At 42.8% G+C, this 19,280-nt stretch overlaps 1 protein-coding gene and 1 long non-coding RNA gene across 2 annotated transcripts in view; both read left to right on the top strand.

Moving 5' to 3' along the window:
- Positions 1-8,416: 8,416 nt before the first annotated feature.
- Positions 8,417-19,280, top strand: part of LOC126389140 (uncharacterized) — a 47,264-nt gene continuing 36,400 nt past the window's right edge. Inside the window, exons 1-2 of the long non-coding RNA XR_007569814.1 lie at positions 8,417-8,718; positions 12,983-13,080. This is a non-coding gene — a long non-coding RNA (uncharacterized LOC126389140). The remainder of the gene's footprint in view (positions 8,719-12,982; positions 13,081-19,280) is intronic.
- Positions 17,320-19,186, top strand: sox3 (SRY-box transcription factor 3). The gene has a single exon (XM_050042647.1). The coding sequence runs from the start codon at positions 17,553-17,555 to the stop codon at positions 18,453-18,455; it is 903 nt and encodes a 300-aa protein (XP_049898604.1). The 5' UTR covers positions 17,320-17,552; the 3' UTR covers positions 18,456-19,186.

The following is a 19,280-nucleotide window of genomic DNA, read 5'->3' on the forward strand; positions in this document are numbered from 1 at the left end:
ATTATGGCTGTTCTTTAAAGACATGTCAACCAGGTGCAGCCTCGATTTAAAGAAAAAAAGGCAAGATTTGATGGGTCTGTTTGGATCTCCGTGCGTCTCCACTCTCCAGCTTGACTTGAATAAGTTGCAGCTTTTTTTCCCCTTCCCTTAATCGACCACCGTGCAGACAACACCACTGAATAAAACACTTGATGTCCCCGGGCAGTGAGGATGTCTGTGCTCAAGGACGCTGTGGATAGCGAGTGCAATCAATGAATGATGATCCACGACGTTTAGAGGAGAGAAGAAGAAGATTTTTTTATTATTCTTATAGAAATATAAGGGGGAAAAAGCGTTTCAGACTACTTTGAGAAGTCTATTCAGCTCCATGCATCCATCATTAATAAATGTGACAGCTGTAGTTTAAAATACTTGTGAAAAGCTTTCCATCAGCTGAAAGTCTTCTCCTGCAGAAAGACATTTTTTTGAGTCATTTTGCACTTTCAAAAAGCAAAAAAACCTAAAAAATAAAAGTAATTGCAAGTGATTATGAAGGACTTCAAACCTATTTAGGACTGTTTAAAACTTCTTTTTTAAAAAATGGTTTAATCAGAAAGGATGAATGCAGGTTTTCGAAGAGAGAATTATCACCTCACAGCCATGTCAACCATCTAATCAGAGTCAAGGAAAATGTCATTTTTAACCATGCCATTATCAAAACAAACAAAAAAAAAAACCATCTAAAATGAAACTGCAAGTATGGAAGTATTTGCTTTTAATTATGAGGACATATTCCTGTTAGTAAATCTCAAAAAAATACACTGTATTGATTGTGAGATCCACCCACGCCTCAGCCTAAAGTGATGCATTTGTTGAGCCTTGGAACATTTTTTTTGTCTGTGTTTTTCTCTTGTTTGGCAAATTATAAGGCAGAGACGAGGGATTTCAAGGACGCGTGGACTTCAATTTAATCGAAGAGGCTGAGAGTGGAGTGGAAGAGTGACACACAGAGGAGAGAAGTTCATTATTCTGCTGAAAAGGAAACCAATGGCTTTCACAGTCACCATGGTAACTGGCCTTTCTTTTGCCGTCAGACCTATGATAAGGTACTTCACAGCATTAAGCACAATTATTGCAAGGTAAAAGGGGAAATATTGCTTTCCAATGCTAATAGATGTTAGATATTGATTGGCATGGTGATTCATATAGAAGTGTGCCCCAACTGTTTCACCTGCCTGACTCTCTGCAGCCTTTTAATGAAATGTGATGGAGGGGTGATGCTGGATGGGCCTTTGTGGCGCCGTGGGCTTCGGGCTGCTCTTGCATCTTTACCTGAATATCAGGAAATCGTACTTGTGACAGCAAGAAGATGAAGACAGATTCAGTGAGATGAAGCAAAAAAACAAGAGGTAGTTGTGAAAAATCTGAATGGCTGCTTCCTGCTCTCTTGTTGCAAAAAGTCTCATAAAATAAATACTAAACACCCGCTGCTTCCCATCATTAGCATGTCATTCTGTTGTGGAGTGACCCTGCTCGCACTCTCACACAATGGCGGGGCGGCCTTGGCAGTAGTGAGGTCAGCGCCAAGCACAAGCCCAGGCCATGGGGGGCGGTTGGTTGGTGGCAGCCTGGTGGGTGAGAGCATGGAGGATTAGCATAGTGGAAAGCATGGGAGCTGTGGTGTGTGTGTGTGTGTGTGTGTGTGTGTGTGTGTGAGGAGGGATAGGGTGGTGGGGGGCAAATTGTTTTAACCCCTATTACAGCAACTGCATGGCGCTTCTCTTATCTAGGCCGCTGCAGCCACTCATTAATATTCCGTACATATGGCAGTGCTTTCTGTATCATTGTCTATTAATGGGAGGGATAATCGCTCATTCAATTATCAGGCAGTCAGCAAAAGACCAACCGTGCCTGCGCACCCCTGGTTCACACAGTGGCACAGCCCAAAACAGAGGTGTGCCAGTGAGAAGGTGAGAGCGATAGCGGGGATTACAACATATTAGCTTCTTTAATAAGTCAGGCAGCGTGGAATAATGTGAAGCAAATAGGGATCTGTTGGCGAACAAGAAACATGCCTGAACTTTGCAGCAACAAAGCAGAGGAGGGCTTAAACCTTCTTCCTGTTCAACTTTAAAGTCACACATGCCTCTCGCGCGCATCGCGGCCGTGATCCATGAGGCAGCTTCAGAGACTGAAGCGACTCCTTTGTGGCGATGACCTGTGGTCAGAGAAGGCCGCGGATGGCCGTGTGATAGACTCTGACGGCCGCGCTGAATGAAGCTTGACCCCCGATGTCTGCAGGCCAAAGATCTGTGAAAGTGATCAAATGTAGCCTTCATCCCTGTTGATCTGTGCTTTGTGGCCCCAGGACCCCGCGCTGTCTGTGTCCCTGCTGCCGGGGCCACGGCCTGGATATGAGGAGGTTACTGATGATAGTGTGACCTCTGGCCGCTTTGACCCGGAGAGACCTTGTTGAGTCAACACAAGCACACGAGAGAAGGCAAGAGGGAGAGTTGGAATAAGGTTGTTCAGTGAGTTTCTTCAGGAGGTGGGCCAGGAGATTGGGAGAGTGCAGAGCTGTTGCAAGCGGGGGTGTTTTGGGGGAGTGTGAAAAAGATAGGAGGTGAAATGTTAACAAAATCTTATAAAAATCCGTAGTTTGATAAATTTTCGCATTTTGAATGAACCGAAGGCGGCTGTGGTTGTGGAGGGGCCTTTGTTGGAGGTCCCATTTTCTCTGGCAGAGCAGCACGCTCACAGGGTCAGCGAAGTTACGAAAGTAATTAAAGCTCGGTGATTCACTGCCTGCTGCAGAGAAAAGAAAGCAAGCTGTCATTCTGATTTAGAAAAATAAATTACAATTTTAATAATGGGGGAGGATGGGGGTGCGAGAACGTCTAGAGCCTCGGTGGGTTGGGGGGAGGCGGGGGTGGGCATGTTGGGTGGGAGGAGGGGTCGAGGGGGTTGCTGGCTGCCTACTTATCAATAGTTGCAATTTTTTTTGAAACCGCATCGGTAGTACATTGCGAGAGCACAAGTGCCCTTAAAAAAAGAAAACCCTGGAACATTAACATACTGATTTCATGCGCATGGCAAAGGGCCTGAGCCAATATCAGAGAGGACTCAGCAGTCCTATTGTCTGCTGGGACTCTGGTCCCCTCTGATATGAAAATTCAATTATTTTATAACTAGATCTGGCGCTGCGTTTTGACTGTCGACGGTAGCGCCTTGCCAGCTGCATCAGTGTGGGGGACCAGAGGCTCCTGATAGCGAGAGGGAGGCCTTTCAGACATTGACATGTTTTTGGGGGACAAGATTGCCTAAATGTGTTGCATTTAAGGACTGAAAGTTAATCTAATGCACCACCATTATCTCACTCAGGTAATTCCAATACCATCCTCAATCTATGTTTACGCTCATGCACGCACCCGCATACTCGCACATCCATTCATTCTTCAGCACTTTGAATCTGATTCCCAGGCTTTCTGCATCCAAACAGGTAATGTATTTATTTATTTTTCCGCCCGTGCACATTCGCAGGCAGCCGGAAACTATATAAAATAGAAGTTGTTTTCTGGGAGACATCAGCAGTTTCTGGGTTGTAATTCTGTAGGAAGACATACCCAATATAAAATGGTGCTCAGTGTCAGAAATCTTTTTTAAAAAGGAGTTTTCCAAGTACTTTTATACTTTTTGCATCGCTGGGTACAAAAAGTATATACATACAATAGTTATATACCACTCCACCATGGAATATGGACACCATCCCCCCAAATTTTCACAAATATCTTTGTCTAAAAGAATAAAAATATCACTTTCTATTTGTACACAGGTTGTTTTGTTCTCATATATCTTTAAAATTTCCTCAACATTAACGTCACATTCGTACAAGCACCCAAACTTTTAGGTGCGATCCACACGGACACACAAGCTGCCCTATTTTCCGAGTTTATGGGACAAATCCTTTCATTACCTCCGAGGCTCATTGTGTGCGTTCTGAGGGGGGTCTGTCAAGATTAGGGAACAGGAAGCAGCCCCCTGGTATGGCCCTCTCTACTCAGACCCCACTGTGTTGTGCTTATTAACCCAGCCTGGGAGAAGACGTACCTGCCTCCCCTCATTAGGCCGCCGTGGAGTACGCGCTCAGCTCGCGGAAGAATGGAACATTAATTAGTATTCTCTGCAGGGGGAACTGCCATTAGCACTTAATTAGCAGTAAGAGTACCATTCAGCCGGGCGGCCAGTTAGTGTCTAACACAATATGTTCTGTGTCTTTTCCCTGTGTGTCATGGTAAAACGCGGATGAAAGACCTTGTTGTTTGGTGCATGCATGTGTGTCGAGCTGTGCTCCATGTATTTTTTTTTTTGAAGGTGTCCTTTTTTATGTCCTTTTCCAGCTTATCAGACCAAAGATGTCACATCATGTTGTCTTTATTTCTGTCTGAGAAGAGAGGTATAAAATCTGGTCATAAGGCACGGTGAAGGCCTGAGCTCTCGTGTCAGCGTGCCTCCATCCTTATCTCTATACGATTCAGCTCTGCGTGCTGCCCTCTCGCTGCTGTTGACCTCCTTGAGGGCAAACGCTGCGTTCCCATCTGCCCGCGCGGCTCAGCTCGGGGTGGTAAAGTGGGCGATTAGGGGATTGAGGTCAACTTTTCCCATTGGTCTCAGGGAAGTTCCTTTGATCTGCTGAGTAGGCATTCTTCTCTCCTTTCTCTGTGTTCTCTGTCCAGCACCGTCACCACCGAGGAGGACAAGGGAAGCTGTTAACCCACCTCGGTCCGCTCCTCGGGCCTCGCCGGTCCTCACTGTCCCCCCTGTACTCACCCCCTCCTCCTTCCCTCCGCCAACAGCTTTTTCGGAGGCTCAGGCGGACGGTGGCGGTGGTACCTTTCACTTCCCGAAATCTGAGAGGCGGAGAGCTGTCATTTGCCAATTTGGCCTGAATGGGGCGGACAGCGGATTGAATGTCGTTTTCCCACCAGGCTGCGCCATCCAGAGCAGCAGGGGAGGGAGGGGGATACAGGGAGCGGGGTGTAATGCTAGAGTAAAATTAGAGCTTTGATGGCAGCTAATAGTGTGTGATGGGTGGCGCTGACGTGGATTTCCAGTAAAGACGCCACAGGTTCCCTCTCCCTCCTCTCCCTCTCTCCCTCTCTGCCTCTCTCTGTCCTGCAGCCAAGCACTGACACACCTATGAGATTATGCGGGCCCTGCCTTCTTTCTCAGAGCTGTAATTTCTCCGTGCTCAGTGTAATTATACATCTCCAACTCCAGGCCTGCCTGTGTCAAAGGGCCAGACCGGTCCTGTTTCTCTGTGCGCTGCCTTCTCACACACACATGTACACACACACGTACACAGATCAGCGGTTGAGCAAGTGAGGACACTGCAGAACAAAACTTTTGTAACTGAAGTCCTCCACTTTACATGAGTGTGTGACACTGTAGGAGGTATTAGTGTTTAAATGACCACTCCTCAGACCCCGAGCTCTCTTTCAGAGCTCAGAATACTTTCTTAACTGTGTTTTTGCTGCTTAAAACTTTTTCTAATTTAATGAGAAATGCCTATAAACATGATTTTGAGCATGACGTTTCAGAAGCCCACTCCAGAAATGTACATATAACTGTTGCTTGTGGTCACAGAAAATGCAAAGGATCTTCACCTCCTCTATATCTGTGTTGTTGTTGCAGACGTGACTTTTTATTGAGCGCTCCCAAATCCAAAATAAGCATATTTGCATTTCTGTTATTGGTGTTTAAAAGCATTTTGTTGATAAGACATCCAACAGAAAAGCAGACTTTTTTGAGATCTGATCACCTCCGTATATTCGTCTAATCAAGGGATGTTGCCATATATATCAGTGTTGGTGATAATTTAGAAGTGAAATACTGACACAGTGTTAATGATACACACATGATTATACTGTATAAATAACCCAGCGCCTCTTAAATCATTTTCCAGTTTCCTTCTGTTCTCGCTTTGCCTCCCTCCAACAATGCCATCCGGTTCCCTTGACACTATCCTGTAAGTGTAATGGCTGCTTTCTTAGTTTTGTACAGTTATGGTGACAGGCTCTCTTCACCTCCCTTCATTTGAATTTTGAATGTACTCATTTGCCAAAAAGAGAGACAAAATTCACAACAACACAGTTAAAGATAAAACTGACTGATAGCATTATTGTTATTATTTAAGTTTTTCTTTAGATATCGTGATAAAATTACTGTTGTGAAATCTTTTGGCCACAGTAAGTGTGTTGTGAATGATGTGATATTGTGCCAGCCTTATTGTAATGTTTGTCTGTGAACAAGTTGGCGAACAAAATTAATTTATATTTGTTTTTTCGTAGCATATCACGCATTTATTCATTCAAATCTTTATTTAGGACTTGGGAAATCAGTTGAGGGAGATCCTTATTTTCAATGATGCCAAGCATGAACAAAGACATTTAAAACAATCAGTCAGCAAACAAAGAACCATCATGTGTTTCAGTGAAACAGAAATGAAATCATACAAAACAACAAACAACAATAGCGATAAATGATCACTAACAGTACAAATACAGGATGACAAACTGGATGATGCCAAGGTGTACATGTATAGTTAAAAGCATTTACACTCAGTTAAAACAAGATCAGAAATAAGGTATTTAAACAGCCATGATGGCGGCAAGTTTAAGGTCTTTTGCAGATTACTCCATGTATAAGGAGCTCTGTAAGAGGATGACACTCTTCCTAGTTCAGTTCTGATTAAGGGAGTGTGAAGCAACAACCTATCCTGCAAGCGAGTGCCAGGATTATGTGAGGTCAGAGTTAAAAAACATAAAATATTTTCTTATTTGGTGCAATAATAATGCTTTAAGGTGTAATTCTGATTTCTTCATGTGCTGTTTTATGCGAAAAGATGTTGATTTTACCAATTTGTAGTATTACTTTTACATATACTGCATGGGGGAACATCGAGTAAACGCCAAGTTAATCGATTAGTCAGTTGATAGAAAACTTATTAACCACAATTTCTCTTTCAGAAACATACATATATTTTTTAACCTCAAAAATTAAGCTTGAGAATGTGAATGGAGCTGCTGATTTTGCTCTGATGTATCCAAAAGATGCCATAGAGGAGTATCATTTAGCATAGTTAGTACTATTCTGGCTGAATTTAACATGATGATTAACTTAATTATTTCCTGGATTTTGTTTTGCTTATAGTCCCTAAATGTATACAGACCTGCAGGATATGTAAATGGATATGGATTATTGACTGGATGTCTTGTGCCCTGGCCATTTGTTGCCTTTATTGAAATAGCTGCTGTGTTGTTAGGTTAATTGCAACAATATATTCTGTATCAGACAAGTCATAAAAAACACATCTATGAGTTTCAAGGAGATTTTAATGTTCAGCCTCAGAATATGAAGTGGCTAAATGCACTTTTAGTTACTTTGAGTTTCTGCCATTGTGACAAGTCACTAAATGAGTGCATGGATTTGTGTTGCGCAGGATGGGAAGGGTCTCAGGTATTGCAGCTGTCTCCTTCAGGGGTTTTCAAATCCACATTACTCACTCGGGCCCTGTCTCCCACCCTGCTTCCCACTGAGAGACACGAGGATGCACGAAACACAACACTGGGAGCCGCCTCAGGGCTGCCAGACACACACACACACACACACACACACACACACACACACACACACACACACGTTACATTAGGTGTTGTGATAGCTTCTGAGGCACGAGCAGCACTGTGATGCTCTGACATATGGAAGCTTAAAGGCTTCTTAAATATCCATATCAATCTGCCTGCTTGTCAGCTTGACAATGACGGAAACAGAACACCATTACCAGCGTCAGGCGGTATCGTCCTCATCTGTGCAACATTAGAGAAATAGATGGCCCTGTGGAAGACATTCCTCTGGACGCTAGCCGAGCCTGCGCACGGAGAGTGAACTATAGTTTTGAGTGTTTTGAGTTTTGTATGTTCTGTGTGGTCAGAGCCTCCATGTTTGGTTCAAGAGTCAGAAATATAATCTCCTGTTTTAAAATGGATCTGATTGCATTGATTTGATTGTTCTGCTCTTCCTTGGTAATGCCTATATGCTTGTGACCGTGCGAGGCGATTGTCCTCTTCCTGCTGCACAGAAAGCATTGTACTCTGCTCTCTTGGGATGGGAGATGTTTTGTTTTTTGAGCTCTTTCACACCAGCTCTCTCCCTCTCTTTTTTTTTTTAACACAATAGCCCTCTCTCCTCTCACCCAGCGTGGCAACCCTTTCAAACGGGAAGCTCCAGGTCAGTTTCCCTTGCCAAGTTTTGCAGCCTGCCATGTTGTCTATTCTGCTCAGCTATTTAAAAAATGTTGAATATCAACAATGGCTTTCACTGGTGCATTGTCAACTTTTGTATGAAGCAATCTTGGCTGAATGAGATGGGTCCCAGAGCAGGGAGAGCTCAGCTGCAGTGTGCACTACCACACCAGTGACTGCCCGGCTCTCTTGCTCTTTATATTTCCTCTGCTGCACTGGGAGCTGCCGTGGTGGTGGTGGTGGTGGGGTTGGTGGTGGTGCTGCCGTCTGAATGGCCGTGAGTTGGAGTCTGTGGCTGAGGCTCTGGGGCTGTGGATGTCACTGCTATCTTCCAGTCCATGGTCCTGCTCCTGGCCCTGCTGACAGCCAGCTGTTGAAGGTGTGTCTAACAGAGGGATTGGGAAGCAGCAGCAGCAGACTCGGGACCAGTCAGATCTTGGTGAGTGTCCTCAATTTTCTGGCCAGAGTGGGAGGAGGTTAGTAGTAAAAAGAGGAGAGAAGAGGGAGGGGGCGTTCAGGGAGATGGTGCAGAGAGCTTTGTATCCTGTGAGTTGTGTTTACTGTCTCTGTTCAAGCATATATCTGTGAAGACTTTACCTGCAGGTATTATTCACCTGTTGGTCATTCTGAGCAGAAGATTTAAGATATTTAACAATATTAACTTGCGCTAAATGTCACAACTCTTTTTTCCTGTTGCAAAAATACTGACACACTCTCCGAAAATCAGAACTCACGCAACAGTTCTTCTGTTTGCCAACGCCGCGACCATTTAGCCACTTCAACAATGTCCAACCCCCCCTACAATAACCAAAGGTTTGTCCCGTCTGATATGCACACTGGATGCATCGGCGACTTTCTGCTGAGCCCTGTGTGTTTGCACAAGCACGTACATCTATGTTTGTGCAAGTGACGAGAAAGATGAAAGCAAGAATGAGAGCTTGCTTCCAGATAATAGTAGCTTAGGCTCTTTGTCCTGCTGTCAGCCAGGAGAGGAGCGACGCTGGAAATCGCTCCAATGCAGCGGCAACATCTTGTATGTTTCATTGACATATCAGTCTATGGGGCAATGAGCCGTCACCTCTGCACTCCTCTGGTCTGTGTGTGTGGGTGTGTGAGGGCGTGTGTGTGAGAGAGAGTGTGTGTGTGTGTGTGTGTGTGTGTGTGTGTGTGTGTGTATGTGTGTAGAAAAAGGTGGCACACCGAGGTGTACTTCTTTGTTAGCTGTGTTAGTGAAAAGTGAAAGTTGATATAAACGAGATGGAGAAATAACGGAACAGAGGCAGTCGCTCTGAGTTTATCAGCTGCTTTAACAATTAAGCACAACAATATTTTTTGCAGTTATTTTTTTTATGCTTTCACACTGTGATTTTTGCTTTTTTGTATTTTTTCATATCATATTCAGAGATTATAGCAACAAGAGATATAAACAGCAACCTTAGGAACATAGGTACGGTCTCTAGTTCAGTCAAAATTAAATTAATTTAAAATTATAAGAAAATATTTCTTATATGGAGCAGTCACAAAGTCAACTACACCGTGTAATTTCATATTATTTGGAATTTCGGATTTGTCCGTCACACTGAACTCCACATTTTAAATATTGATTTGACACTTAACACAAAAACTTTTAATGTTTTAATACTTGTTTCCCACTATATTAAATTATTTATCTCAAGTAAATACAGCTATAAAGTATACTACACAAATATGCAATAAATGAAAGCTATTAATGTCTTCATAAATTACACATCCACGCAATTTTTTGACACTTAAATCCGACTTTGCGTGGCCTGTCTGACAAATATAACATAAGAAAGACATTAATGTTACTTGAATACACCTGTAAACCATGTTTTGCTTAAGTATGGCAACACCACTGGGACAAAACACATGCAGAACTGCAGTGTTCTGTAATACTGAAAGCAATAATAACAAGTTTAGCTGTTAATAATTATCATGATTAAATTTGCGACAGCAGTGCATGGCTGCTTGTTGTAAAACAGCAATTTTTTTATTTATTTTTTTTTTATATTTTTTGTTATAGGGGACAGTTATATCACATTTTTATATTGATGGGGATGTGTCCCCCCCATATGTATTATAGTTACTGCCTTGTGAGTATTTATCCTGAGCTAGCTCTTTTTATATATGCTCCTATTATCATTTATTCTCATATTTCTCTGACAATTTTCTTCATTAATTTATTGAATGTGATCCACACTTTCCAAACACTTACCTGAAAGCTCCAAACAGTCCCAGTAAACCGAGTGGAGACACCCCACCTTCTCGAGGACCTGCGCTGTCCTCTGTCTCACCTCCTGCGAGCGCAACCCAAGGCAAGGTGACCAAATTCATCTCAGACCGGCCCATCCATTATCTTGTCAACACAGTCAGCTCCCCACCTTAGTTTGCTCTTCTCCCAGAAGACTCACTCTAATGAAATACGCAATAATCACCGCGCTCATCTCGTCACGCTCAAGGTAATTAATATATTTAGAGGGCGATGGCTAACTCTTAATTAAATTATGCCTCCTCTAATGAGACCTTGACTGGGACTAAATTTATGACCACTATCTGCTTTATCAAGTGCTCTGCATGCAACAAAGATTTGTCATTTTCTCCCAAATCACAGATTACACACAATGGTACTCATGATTTATATGTCAATTTATGCTTGTTTGTTTCTTTATTTAAGGTTTAATAAATTACCTCTCATAATTACCTAACCTAGTTTTGGCTCCTTAAAAGCCCCAATTTCTGCAATTAATGCCTCGGTGCCGTATCGCTGTTACATATTCATTTTGGAGGAGAATACAGATAACAACTTGGTGGCATTAATCATATTACAAAATTGGGTGTATTTAATTAATTAAAGTTGCACTGCAAATTAATTGCGCATTCCCACAATATTATCTTAAACTAATGAAGGCTCGACAAAGAGACTGTTTCATTTTTTAAAAAGAGGCTAGATTAGTGGGATCTCAATTATGGCTAAAACAAAAGAGGGCTGCTTGCTTGGGCATGGCGCAAAGCAAAAAGTGGCGATTCAGCACTTTCTTCCAAACAAAAAACGGAGAAAGTTTCCATTGTTTTTGCAAAAACTGAACATGGCAATGATTCAAAAGATACATGGAAAATAATGAGTGCTGTAATTAGCCAGTCAGGCAATAACAGTATTTAAAATGATCATCATATAGAGGTGCTTGATAATGCCATTCACAGGCAGCAGGCATCTGCTTGCTGACAGAATATCATAACTTTAATAATGGTGCAAAAAAAAAAAAAAGAAGCAGCAGCATCCGGAGGCCTAATTTAAACTGCGCTCTCTTTTGTTGCACGTTTACAGCATTATTCAGAGTGCATCTTGCTCTGAAAACGGCTGCGTGGCGAACCCCTTGAAACCGGCAAATGAGATGTAATATGATGTCTCTATAGGATAAATGAAGATTGCACAGATTAGAGGTTCAAGTGTGAGCTGAGCTTTGGCTGAGGAAGTTCAGGCGGCGAGACTTTGTTCCTGAGCAAACACAGGAGTGATCATGTTGCGCGCGAGATGGCTTAATCCAGCCTCACCCAGTGGCTCAGAAGCAAAACCATATTTATTGAAATTTTCTGCCTAATTTAAACTGAATTGAAATTAGCTTTCAATGGGTAAGAGCTTATAATTCACCGTAATTTAGTATTTTATTTTTCATTTAACGCGTCATATACCAAATGTTTTAATATGAGTGTTCCCCCTGATCTGCTAAGTAAACGTAAAGAGTCTTTGTCTAAGAAATGACTTCAAGGAGCTAATAATGATTGTGTATTCATTTAAAAATGCTTCCACCGATGTCCTCTCCTGTGATATAATTCCATTTGCTTTCTAGCTTCATTAGTCAATAACTGCAGGAAAAAATGCTTGTGTCAATTATGGGAACTCCAAGGGTCAGTGAGTATATGAATTTTTAACTGCACACTGGTGCACAAGATTATATTAAGTGGTCTTGTAACAATGATTAACCCCGACTGTGTGTGTGTGCTCCTGAGCAATCCTGCATGCACTCGTGTGTCGAGCATACTTGATCAAATATGTTTGAAATGTGCATCCCTAAATGATAAGCAGCTACAAGCCCCCCAAAGAGGGCGAGGTGATGAAGTGAAAAACTATTCCCTTGGCTAAGTGAGATGGAGCAGAGTGTTGGGTGGTCACGCCTTGTCTGCTCATGACAGTGGCGGGTTAAAGAGATTACACTGGGTCTGTGTCAGCAGCCTTGGCCTTGCTCACACAGGAACATAATGAGGAAGGACATGCTTGGCCTGCCGGGGAGAAAAAGAGCTGAAAGTTTGAAGCATTCTTCACGGGCAGCTACAGGAGGCCAAACAGCTTTTTGCATGTTGTTTTACAAGCCGAGGTCAATAAGTAGAGACGGTTACATTCCGCAGAGCTGAGCAAGGTGGCGGACACATCACTTCTGGGCTTCACTTCCCCCCCCCCCCCCCCCCCCCCCCCCCCCCCCCCCCCCCCCAANCCCCCCCCACCACCCCACCACCACCACCCCCAGTCACCACAATGAAAACACAAATCACTTTGCTACAGCGGAGGCAAGAATGCAGCGTTCTCCATTAGCCCTCCTCACAGACTTGCAACACTCCACTAAAGCTCTCCTGAAAAATCGATGCATCTGTCCTCTGAGTGTGTGTTGTGTCTCTTTTTTCCGAAGGTTTGAGTGACAGTCCCGACACCTAATGACTGAACTTTCACTGCCTCAGATGGGCCCACGGTTAGAGATGATCGCCGGGGTTACATCCCAACGTGTGGGTGAGTTTATGAATCTGCCTGCTTCATGCCTTTCCCATCCTCTCTTGTGATGACTTAGGCTCCATATGCTGCCACTATATGGTGGAACAATCGAGGAGAAGTGATGACACGGAGCTGCACTTAAGATAATCCCATGTTTTTTTGAGGATCAGGCCTCCATTTACCTCCATTTATTCCCTGTCCTGATGCACATATGAGTCTAAACACCATGGTGTTCATTTTAAAGTTTTGGCTGTCCTTACTCTGGATCAAATCTGCACATATTTGTGTAATATTAATATTTAATTCAACACATTAAAGATAAAACTTACTTAGATTTGATCTTCTTAAATCTCCAGGGCTTATTTTAGTTATTTTTTGTTATTTGCCTCTTAAAGAGAGTTTGTCGTAGCGCCTGAGGGGAAGTTTTCAAGCAGCAGAGTGCAAAACTATTCCCATGTTTTTTTTTAATAAAAGTATTTCTTTTTGATAATATTTCAAATCACACTAGGTTCCTAAAAGATCTGCCATGTAAAGACTAAGATGCTATCAGTATGAAATATAAAATGGGTTTTATGATACCTGTTGCAAGACCAGCTCATAATTTAAATGTCTAAATTTCCCAAAGCAGCATCCAGGGATAAAAAATGCACTCAGTTGAAAGCTTTAGATTTATTTTTAGCTCCTTCCTGACATAAATTAATGACCCATGACTGATGAGTGTTTGTACAAATGTGTTAATATCAGGTCACAATGTTTCCCCCAAAAATCTGACAGGGTATAAATGTTCCCTCGGCCATGACTCTGCATTACGCACAGACATTAAACATTTTACGCTATTTTTGTTAAGTATTTTTTTGTCTCTTATTGGGTCAAATAAGTCAAATTACCATCAGGAATACTATCCCTGCTTTGTGTTAATAAAGAGGTGATAATAGCATCACTTTTATTCCTCCAAATGACCCGTGAATATTATTTTACCTGTGTTGAACTGGGAGGACGCAACCATTCACGCCGACACAATGGGAACAGCAGACCGTGCGTAAATTGCATCTTCATTTGCATTCCTGGGTCCAAAAAATCATGCAAATCTTAATGAGACAGTCTCCATTGTGGCTGTAATTGAAAACCCATTCTTTGTTAATTACTGTTACTCAAAGGCCTTGTCCGCAGTCACTGAGCTGAAACAAAAAAAGTTATTGATTCTGGAGGTCGTGGGGTTTAAAATGGACACGTAAAATAATGTTGTTTATTGTGACATCAGATGCGACTTTCGATTATTTAAAAAAAAAAATCTCCTTATGTGGGAATTGTCAGAAATAAGACTACTTGTAAACGCAGGCTGTGGCGATAAAAAGGCAATAAAAGGGCAATAAATTACAAGCTATTATCAGTTACTTATTTGCAGCTGAATGGCAGACACGCAGCGCCTGTGTCTCCTCGTATAATATTAAAGTTGTGCGCATTTTGTCCGTCATTAATTCAAATTGTCTGACCATAAAGCTCCATTGACAGGCGAGCAAAGGATGCGGACATGCAGAGATCTCCACTGGTTTCAAAGGTGGGATTAATGTGGTTTTGTGTCGTCTTGAATAGATTTTAATTCCCTTAAAGCTCTTTGCAAATATAACTTAACATTTTTGTTTATTCCCGAGGCCCACAGGCCAGAATTAGACCTTTCATTAAAGAAAAGTTGAATTTATTTTTATCCTAGTCAGATTTAGAAAGTAGATTTAAAGCTGTGGCAACACAAATGTGAAATAAAAACAAAATATTTGCGTTAAATTATCTGATTTGATTTTCTCTGCAACGAAAGCTGCTCAACTGAATTGATTTCTCTCCTTAGTTTGAGGGGAAACGCGCGCACAGTTCATCCATTTTTAATAAACATTAAATGATCCATCGAGCTGGCTGCATGCAGGTTACATCCTCCCATCAGGACATCCACATATTTCCCAACATTCAACAGTGGGATCCTGCAGCCGCGCGCCCTCACAGCCCCCTTTTTAAGGCTGTCAGGCTTGTTGAGTCTGAATCAGAGCAGACTGTGCTGGTGGTCCTCCCTTCCCTTAATTAGGAAATTAGCTGCACAGAGGCCCTCATTACCAAACTCCGGGTTACTCCTGGTGTTTTTTTTTCTCTTTCTCTCCTTCTCTCTCTGCTACCGGTCAATTTCCATAAGAAGATTACAAGCGGATCAGTATTGAGATCTGCCCAGATAAACAAATAACTGGTCCCTGAGAATAGATGGCTGCTAATTGGACGTTAGTTTTATTGCTCTTGCTCTGTTTGTGACGCCCCATTGAACGCGAAAATTAAATTCATGAAGTGATGTCTCTTTGCAGCTGATTTACTGCAACTATATGGCTGACTATAGGCTTTCCTTCCCTGGAAGATAACACATCATCATCTTTATTTGTGCCTATGTGCGTCATTTAAGAGTGTAAATGCATTTTTCTGTACTCCTGTTTTTGAGTCATAGTGTAACTTTTATAAATATATATATTTCCTTGTCACTTTTTTTTCATTTTGCAAAACTTTCACTCATTATTAGGAAGAAAGAACATTGATAATTTAATAGAAGCAGCTCTTTAAACCCTTAAATCAGATCTGATTTGAGACAGAAGCGCAATTTTCCAAACAAACTCTTATTTATTTATTGTTCTCTTTTAATATCTGCTCTTCTCCCACATTAAAAAAAACCCCTGCACACCCCGGTCCCTCAGGTGCCCTGCCTCTGCAATAAAATGCATGACTTGTTTCAGATTTGAAAGCTGCAGGAGGTGAAACGCTCTAAAAATGCACATACCCCACCGATCCCTGCAGAGCTCCATGCAAATACCGAGGTGTTAATAGTCGTTTTCGATGGGCCCATTCGCTCGTCATCATTAGCAGGTGTGAGTTTGGCCCCTGTTGGGGTTTGCTGCAGAGTGGTTTCAGCGGCCGAGCGGCGTTTCAGGTCGTTTGTAAGCACACACATGCAAACGAAGGCCACTCCACGGTAATCATTTTAATAAGCATTAACACCGCCGAGAGAAAACAAGTCAGCAAACAGTAGCTGACACGCACATGACGGAGCGAGCTGTGCGTGTGTGTGGGAGATGGTGTGTGTGTGTGTGTGTGTGTGTGTGTGTGTGTGTGTGTGTGTGTGCAGAGTCCCAAAGTAAACTTTTCCCTCGGGGATTAAAGAGATAGCCTGTCCCCTCCACAAGAGGTCGTTGATGTATTAAAGTTTTGCATTGTGGTGCACCTGAACGCAGCACAGACAGACACATGAACGTGCCTTTCATTTCATTTAAAAATATCCTACTTTACAAATCATGTTTAGGTATTTTTTAAGATTAAATAATGCTTTCGAATATTTATTTTAACCCGTCGAGCCATGCGCCTTTTTCTGTTTTATTTTTACGCACGTACACTCAGGGGATATTCCTCCACTGGAAGGAAACTCGGCAGGTTAAAGGAAATTCACTCAGCGCTCAGGGAGGAAAAACTTCCGAGCAGGTGGTCTAGAAATGCTCTCATGAAACATTTTTATCACATCAGTGTGTTGAGGGGTTTGACAGCACCGAGCCTCCAAAATAAAACGAAACCTGTGTATATTTTTTATATTTAATGTTGGCAATATATTTAGTGAAATTGTGATTAAAGCAACAAAGGCGTGTTTGACAGCTTGTAGAGATGAAACGATTTATATCTGCCAAGGGCACATTTTATTCCAATATTCCACTTTTTACTTGAAGTATTTGCACTGATTTAAAGTGGCCTGTTGGGATTCGCCTCTGCAATTAATTTAATGACATTGATTCCTTAAGACTTTTATTCCCTGCAGCGTATGTACTGCATATGTACTCGTTTGCATTTAACATAAGGTGTAGCCTTCTGTCTGTAAAAGTTTTTGCATGTCTGGCTCAGATTTATTCAGCTGAGTCCCGAGTGTGGAAAAGGAGCTGACAAAATAACCCATCATCGGATGTAATTAGCTCCAAAAACACCTGCTCAATAACACAAATAAAGCTGCTGTATTTCCCGTTACTTCTCACATTATAAAGGTTGTAAATTTCTAACATTTTGCGCTCACGTTGTTGAGCTGCGCTGCTGTTTTAAAACTTTACCTCTCCCTCCTCCTCTAACCAAAACACGGCGCTGCGCGCTCCGGTTGGTTACGCGCTGGATATGGGAGCTGCGCGCTGATTGGTCGCCTGTCCCTCATTGTCATGCTGTCAATCCACATCACATGGTCCGACCACTAGGCCTATTAACAGATGAGCTTGGCGAACAAGTTTACAGACTTCTGTTTCAGAGCCGTGGGGGACAGAGCAGCTTTGAGCGGAGAGCAACCAGAAGCACCTGCAGACACATTTTGCCTCTTTGGGCACAACTTTTTGTTCCATCTTCTTATGAGACTGGTCAGTACCTCTACCTCTTTGACTTCTGGCGCTGTTTTGTGAACTTTTTATGTGCCTGTGAGTGAACACTAAAAAGCCGCCTGAATGTATAACATGATGGAAACCGAGCTCAAGACCCCGCTCCCGCAGTCCAACTCGGGCTCGGCGCCGGGCGCTAAGAACAACAGTGCCAGCGACCAGGAGCGGGTGAAGCGGCCGATGAACGCCTTCATGGTGTGGTCCCGGGGACAGCGGAGGAAGATGGCTCAAGAGAACCCCAAAATGCACAACTCTGAGATCAGCAAGCGGCTCGGCGCTGACTGGAAACTTCTGACCGACGCTGAAAAGAGACCATTCATCGACGAGGCCAAGCGTCTACGCGCTATGCACATGAAGGAGCATCCGGATTATAAATACCGTCCCCGCAGGAAGACCAAGACCTTGCTCAAGAAAGACAAGTATTCTTTGCCCGGGGGTCTGTTGGCGCCAGGAGCCAACGCCGTCAACAACTCGGTGTCTGTGGGGCAGCGGATGGACGGTTATGCGCACATGAACGGGTGGACAAACAGTGCGTACTCCCTCATGCAGGACCAGTTGGCCTACCCTCAGCATCACAGCATGAACAGCCCCCAGATCCAGCAGATGCACCGGTACGAGATGGCAGGGCTCCAGTACCCGATGATGTCCTCGGCGCAGACCTACATGAACGCGGCTTCCACGTACAGCATGTCTCCGGCGTACACGCAGCAGACCACCAGCGCCATGGGACTGAGCTCCATGGCGTCCGTGTGCAAGACCGAGCCGAGCTCACCGCCGCCGGCCATCACGTCCCACTCTCAGCGGGCGTGTTTGGGGGACCTGAGGGATATGATAAGCATGTACCTGCCTCCCGGCGGGGACAGCGCAGAGCATTCCTCCCTGCAGAGCAGCCGGTTACACAGCGTCCATCCGCACTATCAGACCGCAGGGACTGGCGTCAATGGGACGCTACCTCTCACCCACATCTGAGGGGAAGAAAGAGACTTCAAACTTTAAAAAAAAAAAAAAAAGTACTTCGGATACTTGAACTTTTTGGTTGCTAAAGAAACAACGTTCAAAAAACAATTTTATCTCAATATCTCTTTGAGTTGTCCATTTTGAAATCTGAAATGGACCCGAAACTGAACGTTGAGCCCATCAGAGTAAAATGCATTGCAAAGAGGCTTTTTATCACAAGTATAAGCAATCAACTTATGTAGAAGAATTGGACTTCTATATTTTAATTAATGCCATATTTTCTCTCTATGAAAAGGCATGTGGCCTCATTAAGAGAGGCTGGTGTATTTCAGAAAAGCTGGATGGAAAAAAGTTGGTTCATAAATGTTTACACTTAATTTGTAGAATGTCAGCTGTCTCGACTGTGTCCAAATTTTTTGTAGTCTCTTTTTATTTTCTCTCCTCCCTCATTACCCCCTAGGTTAAAATGAAATGTTAAGACTGTGCGGGTCGCAAACGCAAGTTTTATTTATAGTAAGATTTTTTTTTTCTTTTTAGCTTGTGAACCCGATGTTTTGTCACGTGAAAAAAAAAATGTTCAAAGTTTTTTTGTTTTTGTAAAATGTTATTTTCTGTGATGGTTTTTTGACAGTGTCATGTTTACGCATTCTCCTGAACGAAAAGGTTTATTTAAACTGACGTTTCTACATATTTTAAGACCATCCTCTATTCTTAAATGCTGAATAAATTTGTACGAAACATGATTCGTGACTCTGTCTTTTGTGTGTAATGTGAGGTTTGGAAATATGACTTTTGAAAATACCTGGTGTACTAAAACTAGAGTTTTTACAGGTGTAA

The sequence above is a fragment of the Epinephelus moara genome, chromosome 4 (assembly GCF_006386435.1).
Source record: "Epinephelus moara isolate mb chromosome 4, YSFRI_EMoa_1.0, whole genome shotgun sequence".
NCBI classification, from domain to species: domain Eukaryota; kingdom Metazoa; phylum Chordata; class Actinopteri; order Perciformes; family Serranidae; genus Epinephelus; species Epinephelus moara.

Excerpts from the sequence above, each read along its gene's own strand:
- sox3 (XM_050042647.1), top strand. The coding sequence starts at position 17,553 with ATGTATAACATGATGGAAACCGAGCTCAAGACCCCGCTCCCGCAGTCC.